Below are 10,664 nucleotides of genomic sequence, written 5' to 3'. Positions count from 1 at the left end.
CCATTTTGTATGAGATCTACAACACTGCTGACTGGAATGCAGCCCCAAATCATGACAGAGGCTCCACTGTGTTTTACTGATGGCTATAGACACTCACTGTTGTACCTCGCCCCAAACCTGCTCCAAACATATTGCTGATAATTTGGACCAAAAATTTAAAACTTGGATTCATCACTCTGCAAGATCCGTTTCCACTGATTATCAGTCTAGTTCTTGCGTAATTTGATATACCTCAAACTTTTCTTCCTGTTTTTCATTCGGCTAAAGAAATGGGAACAACAGGCCACAAACGCAAATCTCACACACAACTCTGGCCAAAACATAAACGTGGCGTTTTCTATATTCACCACACGAGGGCGACGATGAGCTCACTGTTTTCTACAGTCATTGGTTTCTCCAGCCAAGCAACCAGCGGTGGCATCAACACTAGCAGACGGTCCAGTGAGTCGCTGGGCTCGTCTACGTTCCTCGGAGATGGCGTCCCTTCTGCAGCCAGATAGAGTTGTCTATCTGGTTCGTGGGGAGAAAAAAATTAGAGCCCCCCTGTCTCAGCTTTATTTCTGTCGCTACTGCAGTGAGCTACGATCTCTGGAATGCGTGTCTCACGAGGTACGTTAGTGTTTTTCTCATCATCCTCCGCTAACAGTTAGCCTTTTCTAGCTACTTTGTTACCTTCTGTTAGCTTTGACAGGCGGGAGGGACTAGTTCAGCCATATGCTGAGTTGTCTTGCCAAGCCGTTTGTCAATCAAACGGTCCCCTAATCTCATTGGTTGTACGGTTTCACTTCCGCTTGTTGAAAGAAGCAAGCGCAAGCTAATGAGCCGTTGCTATCTGTCGGCTTTAGCATTAAACGCACAGGTTAGCTTATATAAAGCTGTGGGTGGCATGTTCTCTAATTAAAACAAGTACACAAGCAAAATATTTTGATGTCGGTCTGTCCTTGCTAACGTCCTCACTGTTAAAACCTTGTAAACCTAACTCAAAGTTACAGACACCACGCCCAGAGCGATTTAGCTAGTAGCATCACCATCATCATAGGATACCCTGACGAATATTTGTTAATATACTACTACTTGATTGAAAGCTTAACTTTTACTTCATTGAAGAATAGATAAAAATGAAATAAAACGGGTTCCCCTGTTTCATGGTACCATACTGTTCTAAGGAATGGTACAACGATAATCCTATTTATTCCTGATAACACTGTTGGTAATCAAGCAGTTGGGAAGCGTGTTTAAAATACACTTTAAGACTGACTTCTCTGTGTTCAGGTGGACTCCCACTATTGTCCCAGCTGTCTGGAAAACATGCCGTCTGCAGAGGCTAAGCTTAAAAAGAACAGGTAAGATTGATCTGCTTTTCTTTGCAGATTCGTAGAAAAAGCTCCGTGTTTATATTCCACCCCTTATGTCACTATGTAATTAGCGACCTTAGTTTCATTCTTAATTATTGGTGTGCTCTGTTGTAGGTGTGCAAACTGTTTTGACTGCCCGTGCTGCATGCACACACTATCTACTCGGGCCACCAACATCCCAGCTCCTCTGCCTGATGATCCTACCAAGACAGCCATGAAGAAAGCGTACTATTTGGCCTGCGGCTTCTGTCGCTGGACCTCAAGAGATGTGGGCATGGCTGACAAATCAGTTGGTGAGTGCTAGTTCACTAATCCTAGTTAACCTTTTTTGGTCAAGGCTGTATTTGTTCTCTGTGACTGTCTAAAGTCTGATGTTTGCATTTTGTTCACTGCAGCCAGTGGTGGATGGCAGGAGCCGGAGAACCCTCATACTCAGCGGGTAGGTTTTTTTTCCACCCTGTGGCCATCTAAATTTTTCTCAAGTTGCTCACATGTTTCCTGATAACACATTGCTTGCTTTTAAACTGATGTGCCCCTGAATAAGTGACACCCTCAATAACACAACCCAGGCTAAACTGAAATAGCTGAACATTTGCTTAGGCTACAAAACTGACATGCACGAACTGCACATGCTCCCATTTATTTATTTATGTCTTGCAATGAGCGTCTTTACACACATGTAGTTATTGCAGGAAGTCAACTGTTTTAATTTTTGCAGATTATTATTATTCCACAGTTTTCTACAGCTTTAAGTCTATCACATTTTAATACAATCATACGAACTTGTAAAAAAAATTACATAAGTTGCGTTTACTAAGACCAGTATCAGCCAATAATATTCTCCAAGCTATTAATTAAGAAAAAAACTATATTGCATATAGGGACATAATAAATTTGTGATAATATAGGTATTGATATGAACCTATACTATATGTAGCATAATGTATCTAGTTCTCTTTTAAATTACAATATAGTCTGTTTTTATAAAAGTACATAAAGAACTGATTCTTGTTTGTTTGCTCCAGATCAACAAACTGATTGAGTATTACCAGCAGCTGGCCCACCGAGAGAAGCAGGAGAGGGACAGGAAGAAGATGGCCAGGAGACGACAGTGCATGCCCCTGGCGTTCTCGGTACTCTGCTCTCTCTGAGCCCCACAGATGAACAGCTTCATGTTAGCTGTTGCCTCTGTGTGGTTTGTCGTTATTGCGAATAGCAGCAATAAATTGCAAATAACAAACTAATTTACATAGACTTTGATTTAAATAATAAATACAGAAATATTTCTTTGTGTCAGTAAGGATGTCATTTGATTTGCATGCTTTAAGCCAAAGCAGGCGGGAATAGACTTGCTGTGCTTGGTTTACAGATTCACACCATGCCCATGCTGTTACCCTGCTTAAGAAACAAATGTCATGGTAGTCACCAGTGTGATTTGCCTGAACGTAGCGGAAAATGTGCACAATGAGTTTTATGCCCCCCTGCTTTGGATGTGGTCTTCACGCTTTGTTAGCTTGGTGCATTGTTCACACCTGCCGTTTTCTTCTTTGACAATTAACATCCATTAATGCAAACCCGTCTTTCCTATCGCGCAGTGGAGCCACTTAAGCTGTGATATCCTGCAGTTGTTTTCCATCACTGATGCATTTCTGTTGCCGTTGCATGTCACCAAATATCAATAATGTTTTGCTTGATCGCTTTGGTTTCACCTTGTTCTTTATTCTCTCCTTTTTCCTTTTTTTTTCTTTGCTTATGCACTCTGACATTTTGGTTTTTATCCCCCAGCAACACACTATTCATGTGGTGGTGAGTTGTACTTTTTCACAATTTGGGTATTCTCATCTTTTACAGTAGCACTGTTTTCTATTTCTATCTGTTCTTGTCTGCTCTGTTACTGACTGACCTCACAGATCACATGAATGTTTCTTGGGTAAATGAGACCGAGATCCACACAAGGAGAGCCTTTATGTTGATTAGAGGGAGGGAAGCTACAGAAGATCTTTCTCTTTCAAGACATTTATTCATTAAATATGAGTTGATTCTCTTCCTCTAGTCTAGAGTACAAAGGCTCTTCTTTCTGTCTCTTACCACTGCTAATTTTAACAGTTTGTTCTTTATTTGTTGTTTTTCCACTTCTTTACATTTTTTTTAATTCTCAAAACTTGCCATAAACTAAATTTTTTGGGTCAGGATGTTGTGTTGTATTTGTCATGTAGATAAATAACTGTAGATGCATATTTATAATCATCTTGACATTTCAGTGTTCACTAGGCTAGATCTCTGATCATGTTTTGTCCTCCAATTCTACTCAGGAAAAATATGGCCTTGGAACCAGACTGCAGAGACAGAGGCCTGGAGCTCCACTATCAAGCCTGGCTGGCCTTTCGTGAGTTTTTTTATATTTTTATTATCATGTTTATCTGCAGTTATTGCAGCTTTTAACACATCCCATCAACCGGTTTTGTCCTTTTGAACTTTTTTTGACTTTCAAGGTCAGCACCTGTTTTCAATGTCTCACATCTTTGACATGCATATTATCAGTGACTCAGATTAATTTTCTGCCGTCCACAAACCATTAGTTTGATTAATTTCAGGGTGCCATAAAAATGAATTTACAGAGCCTTGGAACTTGTCTTTAGATACTTATTGTAGTTAATCCATCACAATGAACAGTTTGTCACCTTTTTTCTTGTTCTCAAATTGCATCATCACCTTGTACTGATATAATTGTTAACAGAGATCGCTCACCAGAATTCATTCAAGGACCCTGCCTAACATTTTGGATTAATGATTAGCTGACAAAAGGCAGCGTATTGATAAACTATGCTGTCAGACCGAGGGGACGAATGTAAAGCTGGCGAGGACTCTCTGAAAAGAGTGATGTGTACTTGGTTGTCTCTTGTTTCAAAGGACTCTTGTTCAGTAGCCAAGTATGAAAAGTTGGATGCCCTTGAAGGCATCAACCTTAAGTTTTCCAAAGTTTCTTTGTTCTAACTGTAACCGTGCAACTTTTATGTGAGTAGGTTATTTATAAAGAGCTAGAGCCTCCAAAAATACCTGCACTGTTTGCGTTGCAGTGTATGTAATTAACTTCCAGTTACTTTAAAGACTGTCATTAAAGAGAAATAATAGCTGTTATTTCTCTTTTCTTTCTTAAAGAGAAATAACAGCTTATTAAGCAGTATTTATGTTAATCTAATTAGCCTCAAAGAGGGTGAAGACCAGAAGGAGATCACCATTGAACCAGCCCAGGCACTTGATGAGGTGGAGCCCCTGCCTGAGGATTGTTACACCAGACCCATCAATTTACCTGAAGGTATGGTCTTATCTGGTGCTCGCTGAACAGTACCGAGAGCTTGTCAAAGTGAGGTCAAGTTGAATCTGTAATTTCTCTTGTCTTGCAGTGACCACGCTGCGACAGCGGCTTCTGCAGCCAGACTTCCAGCCTGCAGGGGCGTCTCAGCTCCACCCAAGACACAAACACCTCCTGATGAAGCGCTCGCTGCGCTGCAGGGTCAGCACCTCTTCAGGCTTTTAGTGTTCCATATCTATCAAAGCCTCTCTTTTAATAGATTATATTTACATGAGTCTTTTTTTTCCCCCTTCTTCAGAAATGCGAGCACAACTTGAGCAAGCCAGAGTTTAATCCTACTTCAATTAAGTTTAAAATTCAGCTGGTGGCTGTGTGAGTGCTGCTCTTCTGTTTACGTTTGAAACATTTTTTTCTCAGCAGTTTATCGTCAAGTATAAATGTTGTTTAGTTGGATGACTGTATAAAGACGTCGGGACATTTTTCATGCAAATGCATGAGCACATTAACCCTCCTGTTATGTTGCGGGTCAGATTGACCCAGAACAGAAGAGATGTCACATGTCATCTGCATCACTACAGAAAATGAAAAAAATTAAATTATAAAAGAAAATTGTAAAATAATCAATGCCAGTGTTTCTGACACTTTTGGATGAGTAAATTTGCCCCAGGTCAAATTAACCCAGGAGCATAATTGGTGTTCCTGGAGACCAACATAACAGGAGGGTTAAATGGAGACAGTTTTCACTGTGTGCTTTTTCTTCTTTTTGTTTTGTTTTCAGGAGTTTAGACATTAGGTCACTCTGACTGAATGTTTAGTGATCTTTGGTGTGTTAGTGTATTGACTGTCTGCCTTCCTCTTCCTCCCACAGGAGTTATATCCCAGAAGTGAGAATTATGTCCATTCCAAATCTCCGGAATGGGAAGGTCAGTGTCTGCACGAACTTTGGTAGATTATCTTGTATTTTAGATTTTTTTTTTTTAAATTCTGTGCACACTGCCAGCAAAAAGTTTGTTACATGCCTTCTCATTTAATGTTTTTTCTTTATTTTCATGGCTATTACATTGTAGACACATCTCTGCATGTGTACACGACATCTGCAATTTTCCAAAATGAATTTTATCTGGTCTATTTTTAATTATTGATGCATGAAAGCTCTGGGAATTTGAAGTAAAAACCATTTCAGGTGACTACACCATGAAGCTCACTGAGAGAAGGCCATGGGTTTGCAGAGCTGTCAACAAAGCAAAGGGTGGCTACTTTCAGGAATGTAAAATATAAAACATGTTTTGAGTTATTTAACACTTTTTTGTTTACTACATGATCCCATATGTGTTCATTCATAGTTTTGATACCATCTGTGAGAATCTACAATGTAATTAGGCATGGAAATAAGGAAAAACCATTAGTGTACACATAAACTTGGAAACGATGACAAGCATTTGCCTTATCTTTTTTCTTTCCTGCCATTCGCTGTTTAGGAGAGCCAGGTGCTGCTGACCCTGACCAACCCAGTGGAGAACATCACCCATGTCTCACTGACCTCTTGTGAGGAAAATGACCCTGATGAGATTAATAGCACTGCAAAGGTATTTTATTTATTTTTTTAATCGCTTCTATTGACACACAGGCACAACAGTCGATCCGAAATTGATACAAAACTTTGTAACTTTAATGAAGTTTTTAAAATCTCTTGTAAGTAGAGCTGGGCGATATAAGATTTTTTCATATCACGATATGTTTTTTCATTTCAGGCGATAACGATATCTATCACGATATAAGCCAAATAACTATATTTGTAAGATTTAAATGTGCCGTTGCTCACAAGTAAAATGTGAAATAATCAGCAGCTTGTTTTGATTTAAATATTTATTTCCCATAATAAGTTCAACAGGGTAGATGTACTTAAGGAACATGAGACTTTTTCAGATAAATAAAGGCAAATATTGCAAACTACACAAAAGGCAGCCGCTAAAGCGTTTAAGTTTCAAAATAGAACAAACGAAACAGACTAAATTGTCAATTCCACTTAGAAACAAAATATTAATTCTAAAAATAAATCTTAGTTTGTTTTACAGAAGAACAGACAAAACTGACTAACTTTTGTCAATATCAAATAAACTGAGAACTAAAAGGAAATTCTCCTTGTTGTATAGCTTAGCTTTTCAAACAGTTTTAACAGTTACTTTAATCTGACAAAAGCCGAATGACGAATTAGCGCTTTCAGTCAGACATTGAGCATGCACCGGTTTATTGTATTTCCAGACTTGCTTTCGGCACAATTTACAGTGCGTGCTACTCTGTTTTTTGTCAGACTTGAAATAGCCGAAATACCTTCACACTACGGAACTTCTCTGGCTCTTCCGTTTGACAATCTCTCCGGCATTGGAGCCATCATGTTTTCTCTTCGGTAACCTTCGGTCACGCACTCGGTTGATTTTTCTCTAGTCGGCACACTCATTTCCTCCATTACCCGGGCGGCACGGCGGCTGGCTGCTTCCCAAACAAATACACATGTCCGGCTTGGCACTTGTGCTGTACGTAACAAGTCACGTGACGTGACGCTGCGGCTATGCTTGGTTCGGCTCTGCGCTACTTAATTTGGATTGACTGTTCTTTTTTCTTTTTTTTAAGAGGACAAGAGAGATGAGGCCTATCGCAATAGTTTAACTTTTCTATCGAGAAAAAGTTATTTCGCAATACATATCGTTATTGTTCTATCGCCCAGCTCTACTTGTAAGTTCTCAATTTTTTTCTTTTGTTTTGCCTATTGACATTTTAGAAAGCAACCACAAATGCATCCAGTGAAAGAAACTTCAGACTGCAAATATTAGACTTGTTTTCAAAATGATAACCAGAAGAGCCGCTCTTATAGATAATTAAAGACTTACCTGTTAATTTTAACGGAGGTTTGTAATATCATTAATAGGTTCAAAGAATCCAGTTGTTTCACTGATTTCCTTTCTGAAATCTGTATCTTTGTGGTAAACAAGCCCAGGTGCTTGACTGGGTGTGTGTGACCGGTCACTGATAGAAAACATTTGGTGTGGTATGAAACAAAAAATATGACAAAAGAGGCCCTCAAGCAGCAAGATAATGCATCAAGTGAGAAAAGGAAAGTATTTGGATTTCACAAGTGCAGCAGTTGGTCTCAAACAGGTGATGCAACACGGTGGTAAACCTTTTTTTTTTTTTTCCTAGTGTGCTGGCACCATATACAAAATGTGCATATGTTAGCCATTTTGTTCTATACTTATACCTTATTTATTCAAATTTTACTCAGCAGCTCGGCTGTTTTGCAAATTGGCTTGTCTGTAGCCTTCGCGTCATCTCTTCATACTGTTAGTCACAGCTAACAGTGCTGCCTGGTGCACTGAGGCTCTCTGACTATAGGCGTTTTTTTTATTACCAGCCTCTTTAGTGATGAAGTCATGGGCCAGCTCGAGTAAGGTAGAGCTCCTGGCCAAATAAGAGCATCCTGATGACCCATTTCCATTGACATTATGGCCAAACGGAGAGTGCAGTCCCGGCTTTATGCTCGATCTGATATACAAACACCTGAGGGATATTGCGAACCATATCAAGCTATGCTCGGTTGAGTTTTATCGCTACTTCTCATGGCTAAGTTCACCCACCTCCTACATATATTTTATGTACTACATCTGTTCTCTCTGTAAGTCTTTTGACAGCTGAAAAGAAGCATCAATTTTAGCAAAAAGTGTGATTCAGTTGACTTATTTTCCCCCTTAAACACAACACAGATATAACAGTCAGACGAGCATGAGTTTTTATGTGAGGTGTCAACTTCAGAAAAATACATCTTTTTATTTAATAACCACCATTGTTCATTTTAAGATGCGATTAACTTAGAAAGAAGTGTAATAATTCATCTTAATGTGACTCTAACATTTAAAATCTTGCTGTAAACATTACTGCTTGTTATTTTTTTCAGGTTTTAGTGCCCAGTAAGGAACTACTCTTAGCAGGAAAGGATGCTGCTGCTGAGTATGATGAACTAGCCGAACCTCAGGACTTCCAGGACGACCCAGAGTGAGTCAACACACAAACCCACGCTTGCTCTTTAACAGTAATGGCATGAGAAAACACCCTCACTCCACTTGATATCTCTGTCTTTTCCACAGTGTTGTTGCCTTCAGGAAATCCAACAAGATTGGTTTCTTTATCAAAGTGATCCCTCAGAAAGAAGAGGATACGGATGTCACGGTTTCTTTTAAGATCCGACATGACTTCCGCAACCTCGCTGGTCCCATCCGGCCGAGCGAGGAGGGAGCCGACACTGCCGCTGAAGCCATCTGGCTCACTCACCACGTGGAGCTGAGGCTGGGACCCCTCGCTTCCTGAACCCAAGTACTGTGTTCACCAGTGTTAGGCTCTTCGAACTAATACCTTCAAACTGGGATTAATTTAATTTAAAACTGATTTCTGATTCAGCTCATTGAAGCTTAAGGATAATTTGGCACCTTTAAGGCTTTCAGATGCTGTTGTTATGCTTTGGCTTAAGCCACATCAGCAGATCCCTGTGCTGCACAGTTTATAAAACTATATGAAACCATGACTTGTTGCACACTTAACTGATAACTATAGATTCTTGGTCCGGTTTATTGTTGCCTAATGTACCCAAAACCTCCTCTTTCTCATCTTAAACACTTTATAGTTCATCAGTAAGAGGCAGTTTAGCATGTGGTTACATAGAGGGGACAGATCCTTATTATATGCATATCGTTTCTGACTAAAATGAAGCTTTAATTTGATTACGGTAAATATATATGCCATATTTGTTGCTCCCAGCCTTTCTCTCCACACCCTTGACGAACGTTTTGTCTCAGCTGTGTTGTGCTGTGGGTATTTTGTGAGTTTTTTGTCTCTGCTGTTTATAGATTATAGAAGTTTAAGTTCAAAGTCGAGGGAGTGGGATTATAGAAAGATGAGCAGAATCAGAAATCAGAATAGAGAACAATCTGTGTGAATCCCAGCCATGAATCACACACACACACACACACACGCCTCTGCGCTTTTAGCTTGTGTATCCTTCAGACAGCAGTAGGAGAATAACATGCATGCTTCACATATATAATAAAAAACCATACATGCTACACAGTATCATCACAATTATTGATTCCGTAGTATGTTTAAAACGGATCTCCTTTGGATAGATATGATCGTTTTATTATTGTCTGAAGTTGCACAGTAACCTAATGGCACTGTGAGGAGGATTCATGAGAAACTGTACAAATGACATGAAGTACAAAGTGCCCGTCATTTCTGTGTATTGAAACACTATTTTTGTCTGATTTGAAAACTTGCTTTTGGTTCATAGACCTCACTGACCTCAATGTCAGTGCGTATTGTTAGCTGCTGCCAGTTTTCTTTTTGGTCTTGGTTAAAAAAAAAAAAAACTGTCCTTACATCACAGTTAATCATCTGTGCTGGCTAATAAATAATGCTGTCAAAGAGAAAGCGTAAATGTCTTATGTTCTAGGGTGATGCGAGTTTTAAAGTGGTTATTCCAGACTGTGCTCCACTCTGCTTTTGACATAAAGCTGGGTTTCTAGCACTTTTCCTGCTGCTGTGCCTGAAAACAGTGCTATTATTAAAGCAAATGGCTTAAAACTGTAAAGCTGCTGACTTGAGATTTATTAGACTGCCTTTTATAAAAAGAAAAAGTATTTTAGAAATCTATCAACAAAGTAAAAATGACTGAATTCATGTTTTTGTTTGTCAAATTGGAGGCGTCACACTGGACTACATAACATCCAACCAATGAAACAAATTTGTCCAGGAATGCAAGTAAATGACTGTAAATTGGCATCTTAATTAAAAATAAAGAATTAAAAACCGTACATTAAAAAAAATTAATAGATAACAATAATTATATTTTGGCATAAAAAATAAAAAACTCTTGCACATACTGGTGGATTAACTATTACCGAAACTCAGAAAACGGATTTTACCATTGCTGTTAATTTAGAGCAGCTGTG

The 10,664-nt window shown here is 39.1% G+C and overlaps 1 protein-coding gene across 2 annotated transcripts; it reads left to right on the top strand.

Annotated features, from left to right (window-relative positions):
* Nucleotides 1-392: 392 nt before the first annotated feature.
* On the top strand, nt 393-10,207 carry dctn4 (dynactin 4). Of its 2 annotated transcripts, XM_085421691.1 has the most exons (14): nt 393-609; nt 1,273-1,343; nt 1,470-1,648; nt 1,751-1,794; nt 2,381-2,488; nt 3,141-3,161; nt 3,668-3,741; nt 4,559-4,671; nt 4,760-4,869; nt 4,967-5,040; nt 5,537-5,591; nt 6,147-6,254; nt 8,618-8,715; nt 8,808-10,207. In XM_085421691.1, the coding sequence occupies exons 1-14, from the start codon at nt 475-477 to the stop codon at nt 9,025-9,027; spliced, it is 1,410 nt and encodes a 469-aa protein (XP_085277817.1). In that variant the 5' UTR covers nt 393-474; the 3' UTR covers nt 9,028-10,207. The 2 variants fall into 2 exon arrangements, with proteins under 2 accessions (XP_085277817.1, XP_085277821.1); XM_085421695.1 differs by lacking the exon at nt 3,141-3,161 and having other exon boundaries at nt 394-609; nt 8,808-10,203.
* The last annotated feature ends 457 nt before the right edge of the window (nt 10,208-10,664 follow it).

This window comes from Rhamphochromis longiceps, linkage group LG2, assembly GCF_057381845.1.
Source record: "Rhamphochromis longiceps isolate RC_006_pf linkage group LG2, R_longiceps_female_GT1.1, whole genome shotgun sequence".
NCBI classification, from domain to species: domain Eukaryota; kingdom Metazoa; phylum Chordata; class Actinopteri; order Cichliformes; family Cichlidae; genus Rhamphochromis; species Rhamphochromis longiceps.
This window is presented reverse-complemented; position numbering and strand designations above follow the sequence as displayed.

Bases quoted from the DNA above. Each gene is read 5' to 3' on its own strand.
- dctn4 (XM_085421691.1), top strand. From the start codon at position 475: ATGGCGTCCCTTCTGCAGCCAGATAGAGTTGTCTATCTGGTTCGTGGG. The intron at 610-1,272 runs GTACGTTAGTGT...CTCTGTGTTCAG, and splicing joins TGGAATGCGTGTCTCACGAG to GTGGACTCCCACTATTGTCC. The intron at 1,344-1,469 runs GTAAGATTGATC...GCTCTGTTGTAG, and splicing joins GCTAAGCTTAAAAAGAACAG to GTGTGCAAACTGTTTTGACT.